At 38.5% G+C, this 19,403-nt stretch overlaps 1 protein-coding gene across 1 annotated transcript; it reads left to right on the top strand.

Moving 5' to 3' along the window:
* The first annotated feature begins 1,967 nt into the window (after positions 1-1,967).
* Positions 1,968-19,189, top strand: LOC139724852 (GTP-binding protein 4-like). The gene is made up of 14 exons (XM_071635976.1): positions 1,968-2,015; positions 5,946-6,116; positions 6,771-6,874; positions 7,834-8,071; positions 8,474-8,716; positions 9,763-9,870; positions 10,364-10,453; positions 11,319-11,429; positions 12,472-12,768; positions 14,297-14,340; positions 14,780-14,867; positions 16,034-16,093; positions 17,182-17,316; positions 17,903-19,189. Exons 1-14 carry the CDS (start codon positions 1,968-1,970, stop codon positions 18,053-18,055), a joined length of 1,890 nt encoding a protein of 629 aa, XP_071492077.1. The 3' UTR covers positions 18,056-19,189.
* The last annotated feature ends 214 nt before the right edge of the window (positions 19,190-19,403 follow it).

The raw sequence follows: 19,403 nt of genomic DNA, 5'->3' as shown, positions 1-19,403 counted from the left end.
AGGAAGGAAAGAAAGAATTACACAGGTTGAAAAGGAAATAAAGATAAGTATTCATTAGAAAAACACAAGAAAAAGAATGAGGATAGAAAGGAAAGACCCTTTTAGTTGGAGGGAAAAACAAGTCATGAAGGAAACGAAGAACAATTAGGCAGAAAGTACAGTTAAATAGGAAATTGAGAAAGTTAGACAAGAGGAAAACCACACACACAAAAAAAGAATGATTGATAGGAAGCAAAGGAAAAAGAATAAGATAGAATAGATTTTACCTGAAAATGAAAGAAGAAAAGATAGAAAAGAAAGAGAAAGATATAAGTGGCAGTACACACTCGTGCACGTGCTCAACCACTTTGAAGCTACAAGGGCAACCACTAACACAAAACTTGGCAGAGGAAAAGGGAAAAACAAATTTGTATTTTTAGCTTTTAAAGGACACAATAAATTATAAGATTTAAAAGCCGCTGTGTCGTTACATTCAGACAAAATGATCGCACCTCGGTATGACAGTATTCGTACTGTGCTTGTGTACAGGCTACAGCTACATTTGGAGATCTTTTGACGAGGAGGTGCAAAAGTATACTAGTACACTGTACAATATCATCATTCGAAATCAAACGTGGTGGCTTTTTACTTGCAATGTCCGCATGAACAGATGAAAACAAGTAATTTTATAACAAACATAAATTTAATTATATCAGTTCGGGAAACCCACTCACAAGGGGGGCCCCTCCTTATAAGTAACCCGTCCCCCTTATAAGTAACCCCGTCCCCCTTATAAGTAACCCCCGGGGCACCCCTTATAAGGAGTCTCCACGCTTTTTTGCAATGCAACGCGAAAATGAAAGGACTGCGGCAATTCGCTTGATTATGTCCATAAAGCTTCACAAGTTTCCTAGTTACTCACGAAATTTGAGCAAAATCGGTTTGAGGCATCATATCTAAAATCATGGATTTAAATGCGATGTCAAACGACCCATGCGAATGCTGAAATGCGAGCGATTACTGGCGTGAGTGTCGCCAGGCGCGGCGGCGCGGCAATGCTTGAGTGCAGACGTGGCGACTGAGTACATGTACTCAGTCGCCGCGTCTGCACTCAAGCATTGCCGCGCCGGCGCCCCTGGCGACACTCACACCAGTAATCGCTCGCATTTCAGCATTCGCATGGGTCGTTTGACATCGCATTTAAATCCATGATTTTAGATATGATGCCTCAAACCGATTTTGCTCAAATTTCGTGAGTAACTAGGAAACTTGTGAAGCTTTATGGACATAATCAAGCGAATTGCCGCAGTCCTTTCATTTTCGCGTTGCATTGCAAAAAAGCGTGGAGACTCCTTATAAGGGGTGCCCCGGGGGTTACTTATAAGGGGGACGGGGTTACTTATAAGGGGGACGGGTTACTTATAAGGAGGGGCCCCCCTTGTGAGTGGGTTTCCCGAACTGATATGGGACTGACCAGAGCGTCTAGACGTCTATAAAAGACAACATTCGTCTTATGTCATGTCAATGACAGGTGTTAATTCTACTACACCGTATATTTATAGCGATGTAGGTTGGCAACTCTTTTGAAATACACATGGAATCAAAATACTCCTCATATCTATAAGCTTACCTAAAGAACAATAGAACTAACGTTGAATAGTTGGGCTTCGTATGGACTATATGGACGACAGACAGACACAAGATCCTTGATTTGGCTGCCAATTGCCACAAACCAAGAGAGGGCGCAAATTTTTCTCGCAATCCTCGGGTGTTACGCCCTCTTACGGCTTGTCACGTACAGTGAGAGTCCAATCTAGACTTGTGAATCGGGGATCGAGCACCGAACTCGAGAGACACGTGCATGATCAGTGATGAAGATTTAATACTGACTTTAGTGCATGTGTGTACAAGCTTAAAATCGCTGCCTGCCTGACTTTCCAGTGGGATTGCACAATTTCCTCAGCAAGAAGGTTTGGAGATTCGCAGCCATGGCTCTGTACAATTTTAAGAAGATCACAGTGGTGCCGACATCGAAGGTAATGTAAAGTCGGCACTAGTGTAGACATCTAGTAGTGTACTAGTACTCTGAAATATGATCTGAAGACTTATTGACATAGATCTATATTAGGGGGGATAATATTTTTTAGTAGACACCATTCATTCATTCATTATTGTCAGCTGGTTGTGCCGTTTTGCACCACAATTTACAATTACATACAAAGGCACATCACGGCTTCACAGAATTTTGGGATGCGTTGTGGTTGAATTACACAAATTATTTCCTGAAATGTATCGTGTGAAAAAGTTTTACAAAATTTAATATTTTTTGACATTGAGGATTGTGGGTGGACAACTTAATCATACCCCGTATGAAATGTGATCAAAGCATTTGATTTACCATGCAAGGAATCTGCGACTGATAGATACTTTGTCCAATCCATGTCATTTGTATGATGACAATAATTGATGTTTTAGGAAGAACGGCATAATCGTGATATAGTCCCCACTGCTGCGTGTCCGTACTAAATAAAACCCTACCTAACCCTATAGAATCTACCCTATCCTAAATGCACGGGTCGGGTGCACGCGCACTGTGGTGGGGATCTAGGTGGGGACTAGAGCTCTATATCACGATAATGCCGGAAGAACTATGGTAGCGATGCCAGATCGGCCGCGCGTTTTCCTATGTATACTCTGTTTACGTGGACCCGTGGTAAACATGATTACAAATTTCGTTGATTTTTGCTATCAATTTACCTTCGATCTCTCTCGAAACTTCATGTATTTACAATTTGATGTTTGTAAATGATTAAAATATATGTTGCGATAGCATTGAACGATAAATTGTTTACGGATTTTGCACTTGAAATGCGCCGTGAGAACGGTCCGAACGAGTCATGGAGGCCGCCATTTTGAATAGCGTCACTGCAAACTGAGCTACAATTGTAAGCATCACATTAGAAAGTATCGTGATACACAAGATTTCGGTATCTGTACGTGAGCACACTTGCGTAGATTGATCAGTGAACACTACTGCTACGAATTTATGAAAAAAATCCGAATAATTTTGAGTACCGGTATGTATATCAAATTTAACAGGATTTTTTCGAGCTTGTCTGAATTGGGTGTTAAAAAAGCAACTTTGAAGGCTGTTTTCATATCGCTAGACGTGTGTTTTCAGCAGTTTTCATACATATTCTTACCGAGCGAAATTTCAGCTTTCCAATGATACCAAACTTGCTGCCTATCATCGTATTGCAGAAAACTGCCGACAGGAAATCCTGGGGCATGTCTACTGCCTGCCTGAACTGGCGATATGGGAGGAAAGTGTGCATTAGTCAATGGGAAAGCTGGTTGTGAGATGGTCGCGAGAGTGTATGAACTGATTGGAGAGGGGTACTGTTTATCTTTTCCTGGTTTATTTAGTTCTTGAATCATCCCTCATTTTGATTTTTAAACTACAACATGTTGTACTTGTAGATTTTAATTTATTTATGAATTTATTTATTTATTTTTTTTTTTATTTTCTTTAAAGGAATATCACGTCCATGTTTGTTCCTGTAATGTTAGGTGTAGCCACTGTAGGATTAACTTTATCTAGATTTCAATGAACAATTTAACTGATACAAAAATATTTATAAAACAATTGCAGACCTACCTTCTTTAATACGGTACTGTTTGTGTTTTTCCCTGATGTTGTAGGGAAATTGTAGGTAAGGTTTGAAGAAGGGGGAGAAGTTGAGTGTGCCCCACATTGGATTGCATTTAGAAAATAATAAATAAAATGGGACAAAAGTGGAATAAAAATGGGGGGGGGGGCATGTGCCCCCAATCAGATCACTAAAAAATACAAAGTTTGTGACTTGTGATGCTTGATATTTATATCAACATGACAAAGTTACTCTCTTTATGTTGACATCATACCTCAATGCTGTGGTAAACTTTCATTTCAGTACTGATTGAAAAATGTATTCATGAGTCTCCATGAATCATGGTATGTACTACAAGTTGTGTATCCTGTAATTTGTAAATTAAGTTGAGTAAGAATGCATTCATGACCATGTAATTGTTACATATCTTTGCAAAATAGATCTAATGTTTATTTGCAAGACCAGCAATACAATTTATATTGTACATTACACAAACTTTGCACTTGTGGTTCAAATCCCACGAACCACTCCATCACTGACTATAGGCAGATTATCTTATAGCAGCGCAGGCATGTAAAATGAAGCTTGATGATGTGCTCATTTGCATAATTATGTATGCAAACATGTACTGTAGGCTATATGTATTGTTACATACATGTAATGATATCAAGGTGAAGAAGGCCCTACAATACATTTTTCTCATAATCAAAGCAAAGGTTTACATGTAGTCAGGTAAGGATAAAAAAAAATAGTCTTGGTATTGCGGCAAATGTGATGCATTGTACATTGCGATCTCATTTGCATATTACACAAAATTTTCCCCGAGTATAGGTCTACCAAAAAAACAACAACAATGCTTCTGAGTGTATTAGATGTTGAGATAAATTAAATTTTCATTGTAAATGCTCTTTCAATGCTAATTTATTATTTTTCTTACAATTATATTGTCTCAAATGCATTTCTTGCGAACAGCCAGGAGGAGCCGACAGACACTTTTAAGAACACGTATGCATACGTAATAGATGAGCTCATTTGCATACTTGCCACTACTTCACAAAAACATGTTAACTGACATTAAAGAGCATGTCATAAGCTTCAAAATGAATGGTCACTCAATATGCTTCACATGAAGTAAAAAAATTCCTTTGGCATCGCTAACTATGGGTACTACTACAACACTGAATAAATCTAATTGGTCTTTGTCAATCAGTCGCAAAAAACGACTATAATTTGTCATGTCAGTTGCAGAGCTACCAAGTCTCGCGCATTGTGAGTGAGACTCAAGCATTTAGGGTCTGTCTCACGATCTCACGCATGACACCCATTTTTCTCATGCATTGGGAGCATAGCTTAAGGGATTAAAGTGAGAGTTGCAATCGAAGGCATATTTCCCTTTTGTCTTTCAAAATAAGTAAAAAATAGTCACTCAAGTATGCACCAGCTTACACCATTAAGAGCTAAAAATTGAAAAAGCGCGCGTGCAGAGATGCTGAGTCATGAAAATCTCACTCATAAAAATTTTTTGAACTTGGCTTGTATGCAGTTGTTGCAACAAATAGTTCTTAGCAGAGGTGGTACCAGGAAATATGGAGTACTTATTGTCAAACAATTTGTATTACATCTTAGACTCTATAAAATGTTGGTTATAACATTTTGTAAATCTTTCTCTCTTTTTTTTTTCAAATTTAAGAATTGTTAGTAGATTCTCGGAATTCAATTTTCTGAGCATATGCTTGTCAAAAGAGGCTCAGCCTGCGTTCAGAATCTTCCATAGGTATCCATAGGTATAGGTAAGTGTAAATTGTTCATCTGGCATTGTATCAAAGTAATAACTGATAAAAGATACAAACTGTAGTACTTCATGCACGTACTAGGCACAGTGTGAATCTGTGTGGACTGGTTGGAATTCATATTGTTGCTATACATGTACCGGGTATATAGGCCATCAAGTCAAGCCACATTATACCAGAGACTCCAACCCAAAGCACCTTCTGATCTGGTGATTCTCCCATCTGAAACCCCTAGCAAACGGGAGATTCCTAGTTGATGTGTGCGAAGCGCGAAATTCCCAGGGTTCTAGATGCTCTCTGGTGCTATCTAAAGCTTATTTTTTCAATATACGATAGCAATAAGTAAGAAATCCTTTCCAACGGGAGACACAGAGCCAGGGCGGGAGAAATTAAATCATAAGTGGGAGAACGGGAGATTTTGCAAAAATGGGTTTTCGGCGGGAGATTTCCCGTCATACTGCAGCTTCTTCAGATATTATTGTGACTGAGATAGACATTGACTGATTGTTGTTCATTCCAATATCAGGATTTCATCGACATAGTACTGTCAAAGACACAGCGCAAAACACCAACAGTTGTCCACAAGCACTATAAGATCAGCCGGATACGACAGTTTTACATGCGGAAGATCAAATACACCCAGCAGAACTACCATGACAAGTTGCAGCAAATTGTCCAGGACTTTCCAAAGCTGGAGGTAATTAGATTTTTAGTAGTCACGAACAGTGCAAATTATATGCTTGCAGTTGGATCTACAAGAAACTCTGGAGAAGACTTACAGCCCCGAGTCCAGTCTTAATTTAATTGAGGAAAGCACCTATGTTGAAATATTATTTCATTGTCATTGTTTTATGCAAAGATACCTTGGTAAGTGTAATATGAATATGTATTTTGAGCAATGTATGCTGTGTGTGTCTAAAAAAGACACACACAAAAATAATGCTATGACAATAAGCATTGTGCAGTATCTGTGAACGAGTGTAACATTATGTTTCATTAAATTCATGGGGATGAAAACGAATACGATATTATTTTAATTACCAAGGGTATTTGGCTTTGAATAATTTATTTATTTTTTATTTTTATTTTTTTTTAAAGAAGTTCTTGAAATTAAAAGAAAGGAAAAAGGGACCATTTTTATCCAGGAAAAATAATCCAGTACTGCAGTTCAATCAAATATTTGACCAAAAGGATTTTGATTTTGATATGAATTTCAATCTGAGAGGATTGTCACAAATGAAGTCAAAACTTTACCATAAATAACAAAGAGATGACTAGTAGCATAGAACTGTCAATCTTTGAATAGGTATGGTAGCCTTATCTTATTTTGCTGTATGTATGCATTTTCCAGGATATCCATCCGTTCTATGCAGACTTGATGAATGTTTTGTATGACAAAGACCACTACAAGCTTGCCTTGGGACAGATCAACACAGCATTGCATCTGATTGACAAGTGAGTATAAAGTAGTGTCACATTGTCATCAGTAGTCAGCCTAGTGGCTTTGTGAAGAACATGGAATTACGTCTGAGGCCATGATAGGTTTTGTGTCGTTATTTACTGTGGTAAATTATTTCTGCACAATGGCTAGCATATTGACTGATTTCTGACATGTTTATAGGGAAACAGATAGCTTCTAAACCTTTTATTCAATCAGAATCAGGCATTCCTTCATTTTAGTTCTTGTATAGGGGAATTGGGAGTATCATGAACATGGCAGTCTCATTTCATGAATGTTTCATGCCATGTCAAAATAGAAGCTGTTTTTTACCAAACCTCCCCTTTTCATGAGACACATAAAAAGGACTTTTGGATTGTGTGGACACGACAGCAGTCAGGCCGCCCGAAAGTGTGAGCCAACCATTCCGGGCGACTCTCGTTGACGCCAGAGTAAAACCATTTAGATTTCAGTTGACAATGAGTACGACTCGACAGATGTGTTGGCGTCATAATCATCATGCTAAATGCATGCTGCACACGCTGCTCGTCCTCAATCTGGGAGGACGTGAAATCCTTCGAAGACACGTTCTTGATTCTAGCGCTGGTCGTGCCAGAAAATCTGGAGCTTGCGCAATATCATGAAATAAAGTCATCACGTTGCAGTCCACGTCCTGGATGCGAAATCTAAAAGTCCCTATTCTTAGACAGGAGCGCTGCTCATGGACCCAGTCAAATTCAATTTGCTGACTTCTCATACATCCATGCGAAGTAATACTGTAATAGAAAGGATTCAATATTCTTATGGCAAGCGATAAAGATTTACAGAAAGGACAGCATGTTTAAATTTTGTGGCCACAACATGCTATTTGAAATGTCAGTACAGATTATAATGATATCACTCAGCAGTGCATACAGTCTGAACTACTTTTCAATATATTGATTGTGTTTATTGTTTGATGACTTGTGTGCTGCAGTGTTGCGAGAGACTACTGCCGACTGATGAAGTATGGAGACTCCCTGTATCGCTGCAAGCAGCTGAAGCGGGCGGCCATGGGACGAATGTGCACCATTCTGAAGAGGCAAGGGCAGAGTCTGGAGTACCTGGAGCAGGTGCGGCAGCACTTGTCAAGATTGCCCTCTATTGACCCCAACACACGCACCTTGCTTCTCTGTGGGTTCCCAAACGTGGGCAAGTCCAGCTTTATGAATAAGGTATACATCTTGCCTTCCTATGGAATTATAAAACACTGAGGATTTGACTGCTCGATACCCATGAAGTTCTGCTGAATGCTGATGAAATTCTGCTGAATCCTAAGATCAGACGTACATTTCTATGCTTTTATAAATTTGTTGGAAGCATTTTGCAGCAGCAATCCATAGTCGTAAGTCAATAAGACAATTCCATGTCAGTTAATAACAAGCAGTTAAGAAGTTATGATTTCTATTATCTATACAATTAAAGATAACACATAAAATCAAATATTTTCTCAAGATTTTTATGGGAAGTGCCGTTACCTATTCAGATACTTTGCAATTTAACGTAAAGAAAAGTGAGGACTTAGTCATCCAGTGGTTCTGCTGTAAACAAATGTACCATGTAAACTCTTTGTGTAGGTAACACGAGCGGACGTGGAGGTCCAGCCCTACGCCTTCACCACCAAGTCTCTCTTTGTGGGTCACATGGACTACCGGTATCTGAGGTGGCAGGTGGTAGACACGCCCGGTATCCTGGACCACTCCCTAGAGGACAGGAACACCATTGAGATGCAGGCCATTACTGCCCTGGCCCACCTCCGGGCAGCCGTGCTCTTCGTGATGGACGTGTCCGAGCAGTGTGGTCACTCACTGGAAGAGCAGGTGGGTCATGAAGTCCAGACTGTGTACTATGATTATGACTTCCATGGAATCGTTTTCCTGGTATCACGTTGCAATTTACTATACATTTTTTATACCACTGCTTTAATTGTACACAAGTAATCTTGTGTTTAGCAGTTTTCTTCCATAGATTTGTACAGGATACCATTTGAAATATTATTCATCAGCTGAATATAGTGCTGATCAAATGCGAGTTGGAAAATAATTCCCTGGACTCACATTAAAAGTGTACCAAAGTTAGTGAAAGCCTTTTAGTCAAGAAATGGTACTGTGCATGTCATACAGAAGCCCAAAGATAATGACTGTTTAGAGATGCAACTCACTTTAATTTCAGCAATGTATGTGAAGAAGTCCCAATGCAATGCAACACTACCACTCAATCGAACCAGGTTTGTTGCTCCAGTCTGTTTAAGCGTGCGAGCCAACATCTGCTGTTTATTCAAATGATGGTGTTTTTTTTTCAAGCCCATGACTTACAAGTGCTTTTTTATGTTATTTTCTTTGATATATTTGGACTTTCTTTCATGTTTGGACCAGTGTTCTGCAACAATTTGAAAATCTGCTTGCGTGACCAGACAAGTGGTTAAACAAAGTTATAATGTAGCACCCTGCTGTCATGTTTTTCAATATTTGCCAGTGTTTGCAGCCATTGACTGTGTATGTGAAATATCACACATCATATGCAATAGAAAGCAAGATGCAGACACAGTAGCACTGTGTGCTGCACTGCTGAAAGAAGGCTGCACTATGTTACTGAGGGGACATCAATTTTCTCACCAATATCAGCACATTTTTCGTGAAAATACCAATACATTATTATCAGAAGAAAGTATATCAATGAATGATGAGGTCATTGGGAAGCTAGATACAGTGTATGTAGAGTACCGTCACATAAGATCTTTCATGTGTCATATCAAGCTGTGTCCAGCAATGAAAGAGTTGCTCATCAGAATGTTGCATCAATGAATTTCAGCCACCAACTTTACACTTGTCCTTGATTCTTCTGTCATCATGATTCTCTGTGCTAGGTGGAGCTCTTTGAGAGTATACGGCCACTGTTTGCCAACAAGCCTCTGATCATTGTGGCTAACAAGTCGGACATTGTGGAGTTAAAAGATTTGGCCGTGGAGAAGCAGGTAATGATTCTGACAGGGTTCCTTTCTCTTTCTGATGCAATGCACCTACTAGTATTGAATTTTTGTTTCATATGAATTGTTTGTGTTGATTTCCAGCTCGTAGAATCAAATATTCTTGTGTTGAATTACAAAAGGTGGTATGACCCCCTATCAGCCATGTATAATGCATTGAATACAGAGGAAAAAAAATGTCATGTCCTTAGAAAGTGAGACCCAGGTGTTACATTTGTGAACATAAGCATTTTTGTAGGATACAATTATGTAAGTTTGACACATTTATTTGTTCTTTTTGTACACATTTTATATGTTTGTATGATGTTTCTGTCTCTTCAAGAAAATTATAGTTGCTGGGAGATAGACATATTTTGCTCTCTGTCCCATGTTTTTTAAAGTCCTCTTCTATTGTATTCACTTGTAGCTGTCCCTGTACCAAGTACATATAACATCTTCTCAGTTTTACCTCTTTTATGGCTGCTGTCTGTCTCACGTTTAGGAGTTTTTCAAGAAGATGGAAGAAGAGGGTGTGTCTGTGATACAGACTAGCACTGTGACGGAGGAGGGCATCATGAAAGTCAAGACAGAGGTAGGAATGATTGAGGGGTAATAACCCACCCCCTCTCCTCAGTCCAGACCCAATGGAAACCATAATAAAACAAAAGCAAATTGAGCAACAAAATGAGAGCCACAATTTACACGGTAGTCAAATTGTGGAAGTAATATTATGCAAAAATGTAATTGTGTGAATTTGTCTGTATGTGGTGAATGAACAATGGTATCAGTGTTGTCAGTGAATAATTGATGATCAAAGATCAGATGTGTTTAAATTTGATATACATATCTTTTGTATAGCCAGCAGAAGTTGAATGAATTGCTGTCAATGATTGCATACAATTGTGAACTTGTATAAAAGCCACATATATGTGATGTGCAATTTATGAATAATTTGTTTACATAGCGTTACAAGACAAAAGTTGGGAAGTAAATGGTTTCTTTTCTTTTCTTTTTCTTTCTTTTTTTTTTGCTGGATAGACTCACTAATGAGTAAGTCACACCACTGAAGATCAATTTGTTGCAGGCAAGAATCTTGCTGCCCACCTATTTGAAGATACTGCTTTCATGTTTTCACCAATGGCTGCTATCTTTGGTCTGCATAGATGAAGTGCAGTCACATTTCTTGGTGCAAGATTTGTGAAAAGGCCTGTATAGTAAGGAAACATACAATGTATATCAGTATTAATCTCAGATAGAGAGCTCAAAACCATTACTAATATGGATCATGTAAAAGGAATGAAAATGATGTCATGTTAGAACCTGATACCATGTCAACCAGAAATACTCTGGAAAGGGTTTGTCATAAAGACTTACGCTCTGCATTAATGGACAGGATACCCTGTTGCCTAGACCCGAAAGTATTCATGAAATGTATGTCACACTGTTCTTCCTTCTAGGCATGTGACAGGCTGCTTCTACAGAGGGTGGATATGAAAATGAAAGGTCGTAAGGTCAATGATATTCTCAACCGACTGCACATTGCCGTGCCTGCCAAAAGAGACACAAAAGTGAGTTTGTGAATGAAGTAGAGGAATTTAATATCATGAGTTCTTGTGTGATATACTTTCATTCATTGAAACCTGGTACCCATGTGCAACAGTGGTCACCTGAAATTCATGAATGTGATGTGTTATTGACTAGTTGAATGTGAGAGGAAGTTTGCCTCAGATTCAACTTAAGATGAATAATTGTGGCAAAATCACAGCTACAAATGAGCAAATCGAAATGATATTTAGAAAACAGACAATTGTGTGGTATTCACTTGAATTAATGATGACATTTAATTCCAAGTTAGGAGGAATGATTAATGATAAAGTGAATGAAGTTGGTTGTCCTTACCAGCAGTCTGGACAGCTGTTAACATGTGAGATTCCTCTTCACAGCAATTCAGTCCAGAGAGACAATAAAATTTTGATGCCCTAGACAGGCAGGGTATTCATAACACCAGTGAGATGACTACTGCTGGATCATTGCAAATCACTGTCTAGCATCAGTCTCACATTACATTCAAGCTTCACTGTGAATATGGTATTAGTCATCCAGCTTGGCATTAGTTTGTCTCTTTGGAATAGCCAACATTTTCTTGCTGCCATGATGTTGTCTGGAGACCTTGACTTGGACACAAAAGAGATTGATGATTTGATTTGCATGTATATCAAGGTTGGCGGGTACCTCTGTCTTCAAAGATGTGTATGAACTTTATATGGTTGACATAATTGAGCAGAGTTATGACTAAAATCTTCTACAGTCTTCTTAGCTGGCTCTTTTAGCTTACCAGTATGTTGCAGTACCTTGTTGATAACCCTTTTATTCTCAGTACCTCTGTATGCCCTTTTGTTTTTACATAATCATTTCTATATCCCTTTCATTCCCAGTTTTTTTGTAGACCCTTTCAAATTACAGCAGTTTGCAAGTTTCCTGAGTTTACTGTGTTCTTCTTAGGTAGTCTGCAAAAATGTGTTGAAGATGAACTTGCCATATTCAGTGAGCCCTATATCTCGGGTGAGCCCCAGATCCACTAGGTTTCTTGTTTTGTATGTGTGTGCCTAGGAGCGGCCTCCCTTCATCCCCCCAGCAGTGCAGGCCCGACGGACTGCCATGGAGACAGAGGCAGCCAAGAAGAGGACACTGAGAGATGAGGAGCTGGAGATGGGAGATGACTTTGTGCTGGACCTCCAGCGGGAGTGGGACGTCAAGGAGGAATATCGGACCGACGTCATCCCTGAGCTATGGATGGGCAAGAACATTGCAGACTACGTGGACCCAGACATTGACGCCAAGCTGGCAGAGCTGGAGGAAGAGGAGGCCATGAGGGAGGCGGCTGGTGTCTATGACAACGAAGAATCGGTAAGGAGGATAAAGTTTTCTCATTCTCTTACAGCATGCTAAACTAGATTCAAAATCCTTCTTTGTCTGCACTTCTTCTTATGATTATTATTATTTTCCTCCCTCGGTTTTCATTGGAGATTGGCAAATGAAATTCGCTATTAAGTCCTCAGTCAGGATTTGAGACATTGCTATTTATTATAGTTACCTCTGCCAAGGAAGGAGGAGGTTAAGCGATCATATGCGTTGGTTTGTCTGTTTGCAGAATAACTCAAAAAGTTGTGTACAGATTAAAGTAAAACTTGCATAAAAAGTTGATTTTGATGCAAGGAACACCTCATTCAATTTTGGTAGTGATACAAGAATTTTTATGGATTTTTGAAGGATTTTCCATCTTTTTCATATGAGGTGTATGAACTTGGGGTTCAGGCTGTGCGTACTGGAGGTTTACATATGCACACTAAAATGCATGCTCTGCTCGGGCAAGGCGCTGTGCAATGACATCTATTTTGGGAAATTGTATGCGTGTAAGGGTGGAAATGAGTTGCTGGCTTGGCGTAGGTATGTGCTGTCTGAGTGCTTTTCTAGTTAACATTTCAAAGAGCAGGGTTTGAGAGATTGAAGTTCAAACTATTACTGTGCAGTTTAAAAAAAAAATTGAGGGAGCACATCAAAGTTTCATCATTGATAGACTGGGAGAGATGGGGATCATAAGGCAAAAGAGTGGCACAAGTATACTGAAGTGCATCTTGGGTGCAGTAATCATTTGAAATGGAGGTGTGGTCTGACAGGCGCTTTGTGTTCTGTTTGAAGAACTCTTGACAAATTCTAGAGTGTTTGTTTTCATCAATAGAAATATATATATATATATATATATATTTTTTTTTTTTTTTTTTTTTTTTTTTTTTTTTTAACATGACAATGTCAGCAGTGCTGTGGCATGTGAGTTGTAAAGATCAAAGGGGGAGGGGGAAATCCGGGTAGCAAAGGGTCCGATGATTCACACTAAAATATTTTCTTTTAAAGTGCATTATCATAATTTCCCAAGTTTGGCGGGAATCATTCTTGGATAAATGGTACTAGATAATTCAAAGCTGTATAGAAGCATTCATTTTACAGAACCCTTTTTATAAGCCTTTCAGTGTAAGAACCTTTGTAAACCTTTCCATATTGGAGAACTCTTGATAAACCATTCATTCTCAAAATGTTTGTAAAGACATTGATTTTTAAGGCTTTTTTTTCATAAAATAAAGGAATTCATTCTCAGAACCATAGCAAGCCTATCCATTTTTTTAAACCGTTTCCATACCCCTTTTATTCTCTGAACTTTTGTAAACCTGTCCATAATGAAGTGCCCTTTTGATAAACCTTGTAGTCTCGAAACCTGTGTAGGCATGTGAGACCCATCGGTGATCCTTTTTGTAGCTTTGATTTTGCAGGGCCTGTCCGCTAATCCTTGTTTATTCAGAGCCTCTTGTAAGCCTTACACTGTGTAGCCTTTCTGATAATCTTTTAATTATGATGTTATGTTTCTATTCTTTGATTTCAGTCTGAAGATGAAGAGATGAAGGAAATTCGAGCTACAGCAAAGAAGTAAGTTGGTGTCATTAAATTCCTTTAATAATAATAATGCTATAAAATTTTCAGGTTCCATGCGAGTGTGTTTGCGTGTCTTATAAGTCCAGAAGGAGCAACCATTGCAAGGGGATAAGTGTGGCTGGTATACAGTGGAAGAGGGAATGAAATCTCAGGGGTTCTTTCAGCTTTAAGTGCTATGTCAAACAAGGTTTAGTTGGAAAGTGATGATAACATTTTATAAAGTGAGAACGTGTTGCTCTTTGATCACATTTAGTAGTAAAGAAGGTATGAACAATGAAGTCCTAGTTTTGTGTTATTTTATTTTGTTTTGTTTTTAGTGTGGGTAGATGTTTGCTTTGATGAAAATGCTCTGTTTTTCCTCTCAGTGCATGTTGTTGATACGGAAGGTTCAGGTCATTTATTCACAGTGTTCTGTTATCATTTTGCCTTTTAGAATCCGGGAGAAGAAGATCCTGCTGCAGATGGAGTCTAGAGCCAAGAAGAGGGTCCGAGCACCATCAATAGCAAGGATAACAGAAGGGGTGAATATATAGATAGATATTGTATATCCATCACTGTGAATATGATTAATGGTATGATGAATTTAGAGGAAAATTTCACCCCAATATATGTGTGGATTGAGTGAATGCAGCAACATTAGTAGAACACATCACTGAATTTTGTAAAAATCAGACAATGTATTAAACAGTGATGAATTTCTAAAGGTTCAGTGCCACCATCGCTGGATGAGAAGACTGCAAGAGTTTGTGACATCACTGCAAGACAAAGATGTGAAGAAAATATAAAGAGAATTACACAGAATTTCTTTTATTTTTCTGAAAAGTACACATTCCATGGACTTGCTACTGACACATCTCTTGGGTAATATTGATTTCCCTACTTCTGCAAAAGGTAAATTAGGTACTCTTTCATTTTGCTAGGAATATGAAAATATAATGCAATTTGTTGACATTTTCCTTATATCATTGTCCTGCAGCAACATCAAAAACTGTTCTGGTCTTCTCATCCGGTGATAGCGGCACTAACACTCTAAAAATGTGTAACTTTTGAATGGATTGCATACTTTTCCTCAAACTTTCATTGATGTGTTCTATTAATATTGCTGCATTTTCTCTATCCACACATATATTTGGGTGAACCTGTCCTTTAGAGGGTCAGGTTGGCTGGATGGATTGATGAGTTGGCTTGAAAGATTCATCACTGTTTATGTGGAGTGATGTATTGATGGATAAAATGAAGATATTGAAGGACTGGATTGTGTGTAGGTCGAGACTGAAGAATACAGTGCCACTCCACTCCAACTCCTTTGTGTCATAATGAGTGAGCTTAGTTTAAAGGCTTTATAGTTCATAGAGGGTTTTTTTTCCTCCATTTGATCTTCGTGTGCACTAACTGCCGTTATTCACCTGGTTTCTAGTCACACTTTTCTCCAGAACCAGTAAAGATCACTGTCAGACCAGTAACTTTTTCAGGAATGGACCAGTCAAAATAAGAAAAATGGATACCTACTGGTCTGACAGACAGATTGGACCAGTAGAAAAATGGGTTTGTGTGCAGCCCTGTCATATGGGTGATGCTTTAAAATGGCAAAGGCTTTGATATTTCCATGATAAATGCTATCATTGAAATCCCATTTACAGCGTCATATCTTTTCATCCTTTACTCATTCTTGCAAACCTTTATACAGATCAAACGTAAAAGGATGGCCAGTGAACTGGGAGACATGGGTGTGGACTTGCCAGCAGATGTGAGTATTATAACAAAAAACCCATTTTTTCTTCACTCGCATTGGTTGCATTTCATATTAAAGGGATTGTATAGTTTTGGTTAAAACCTGACTTCAGGCTTTTAACATATTTTTGGTGAACTAATGCGAAATCTCTCATGAATTCTGAAAGAGCATGTAATTCCAAGAGAGATGCAATGTTTATTTGTTGAAAATTAGTTTTGAAAATCCTAATAAAAGGTGGGACCTATCTTTTATTAGGATCATTTTGTTTTACTTTGTTTTTTGATGTCTCAGCCATTCACAAACCGATTTTCATCTAATAAAGTTTGAATTCCTCCTAGAATGGTATGATCTGTATTCATAAGTTGTTTCTTGGTATCTCACAAAAAGTTCAAAGCCCATTAGTTCCCTTCCTCTTCTCCACCAATACTATGCCATCTCTTTAAGCCAATGCTGGTAGTTGCATTAATATGTCTATGCATTTGTTCATTGTTCATGTATGTTAGATGTCCAGAGCTGCCGAGTCCCTTGATTCTGCAGGAGGCTTTTTGAAAACTCCAATACATCTTAATGTCTGGATAAGAGAATATAAGAATCTCCCTGACTCGGGAATTATTTGCTCAGTGAAATGCACATATTATCTAAGTATCTTCCCAATTGCTCTGTGGAACCTCTCAGATTTTGATGGGTGAATGTTGGCAGCCCAGGATGTCAGTTAAGATCAAATTTTGTTCAAGTTCTGGAGATTGAGGAATTGATACAACTTGGAAGATTAATAGATTCTCCCAGTCATTTCTGGATTTATATAAAGAAAAAAAGTATTCAGTTTGAAAGCATCTTCAACCTTTCTGTGAATCACGATTATAGGTTCAGGAAATGGAAATATAAGTTCCATGAAATTCCTATATATTTTTGATAAATCATCATCAGTTCAAAATGAAGATTGTTGCATAAGTGTTGTATGTTCTGTTAGTAATGACTGAAAGTTATCAAGTAGTTATGCTAAAAGAAAAGACAAATGGGAGATGAAACAAACTGTCTCAAGGTAACTGCAAATTGTACGAGCATGTGTCATATGTTCAATTTCTTGGTGTTCTTCATTCCAGGGACACTTTGCAAGGAATCGCAGCCGGAGCACCAGCCGGGCTCCTCTCATCAAGAGACAGCGAACAGACTCAGAAGGAAGGCCCACCAGCAGCATGAGGACTCCACGTGATGTGTCTGGTCTCAGAGACGTGGAGGTTTGTGGAGCTATTAATTACATCATAGACTTATAGACCAGTCCACACTAACATGAGCAGTGACTGTAAATGTCATTATTTTCGCACAATTAATTTTTCATGCTGAGTGGCTCAAAAACGTATTTGCGGGTTGTTGAATTTGCAATGCACAATTGGCAACCATTCAATATGTGCAGAGAACATCGTGAAGATATTTTCAGGGTGTTAGAATTTGTGCTAGCCTGAAGTAGCGAGAAATATGTAAAAATTAATGCACAGCAAAAATTTCAGCATTCACAGTACCTTGTCTTGGGTTTTGTGCTGCAACTACATCTCTACATATTAGATGCAGAAGCCCCTTTCTCGTGAATGCAAATCTTAAGTGAAAAAAGAGAACCATGCATTTCTTGCCTGAATTGATTGTTGTGGAACAATGACCTATGAACATTAGTGACTTTCGGGTGGTAGGGATTTAGCTGGTAAAGTTTTGAAGAAAAACATGATTTTGATAATATTTTTTGTGAACACCAATGGGGCAGTTATGAGGCTTTGTGCTTTGAATGTAAGTATCTCATTGTACATGCGCTGATTCTCTCTTCTCCTCCAGAAGCGAAAGAAGGTGCGCACACTGTCCAAGGTGTCGCAGCGCAAGATGAACCTCAATGCCAGGAAGGGAGAAGCCGACCGCCACATCTCTGTGAAGATGCCCAAGCATTTATTCGCAGGAAAGCGCAAGGCTGGAAAGACGAATCGACGCTGAGCTGGACAGTCATATTTTTGCTGCTTGCTTTGATACCCTCTCCTCTGTGCGCCAATGGGCTGTGTATGAGGAGTATGAATGAGGCTCTGCATGTTTTAATGGTGACTCCAAAGATATTGACAGTATCCTCAGAAGAATATACATCTTCCCTTGTCATGTCTGTTGGAGGAAAATAACTTTTGCCACAGAGATATCAGCCATTCTCAGGATCCTTAAAATTTTCATACTCACCTCTATTTTTTTTTTTTTTTTGTGAAATAAAAACAAAAATAAATGTGTTTTAAGAGGATGAATAACCAATATTGTTGATTTATTGACATTTTACTCACCCATATACTTGTGTATAAAGAAGTTATTCTAAGATTAAATCTTCCTCAGTAGAGAAAAGCTTATAATCAGATATCATTTTCCAGACTAGTCTTGTTTACTTTAAGCTTGTTTATTTTGAACTATCTGTGAAAAAGACATGAGCTTCTAAACTACACAGCTTACTAGATGAAAGTTAAGAAACAGGAAGTGATACAAGTTATTTATGTGTCATACCTTTACTTTACCTTCGTGTATTTGAAACAGTGTCTAGCTGTTGATTCTACTTTCAAATCAATCACCCCTTCTCATTCAGTACAAAGGCATTTCCCATGAAAGTCTGTGTATGGAATGAAGCACATAAATGGCCCTATGTGTATAAGAAATATCCATGCTACTCACATGTACTTTCTATGTCACCCCTTCACTGATTGCCTTATACACACGCCACTATACAGTATGTCATGGGTCTGTTTCTTCCAAGTTCATCACTTGGATGCTTTTGGACCTGCATATTAATGTGTGAACACAATGGACAGAACTTGGAAGGAAGGGATTCTTGACATGCTCTACAAAGATCCTCATTTCTCTTTGACCACTGAAGCAAATTGGATGGGGTTCTCTGTAAGATGTGGGTAACAAGCTATAGTTTCATACCCTGAAATTGTATTTGGATTGATTCACCGTTTTTAAAGTTATCGTTGCCGAGGGTCTCGTAACTTTTTTTTTTTTTTTTGGGGGGGGGAACATACGGTATGGAGGCAGCACGATCACAAATTAGAGGTCTTGTCTGGTTTCATGGCAGAGAATTCCTTGATTCCTAAGGATGACTGAGGTCTCAACTTCCCTCTCAGCTTCCCCCTGTTCCAAAATAATTTACCATCGGGTTTTGGTGATCTCATTCTATATAATCATTTCAAGAAAAATGAAGTGTATTTTTATACAAAGCGTTTCTTCTGTAACTATTTGTCAGTTGAAATGGTCCTTGCATTTAATATTTCTTCATATTTGATTATTATGGCAAACTTCATGATTATTTTAA

The sequence above is a fragment of the Diadema antillarum genome, unplaced genomic scaffold, assembly GCF_040938485.1.
Source record: "Diadema antillarum isolate AM-2024a unplaced genomic scaffold, OU_Dant_1.0 scf00000234, whole genome shotgun sequence".
Classification (NCBI taxonomy): Eukaryota; Metazoa; Echinodermata; class Echinoidea; order Diadematoida; family Diadematidae; genus Diadema; species Diadema antillarum.
Note: the sequence above shows the minus strand (reverse complement) of the source record. Positions and strands in the feature narration are given on the sequence as shown.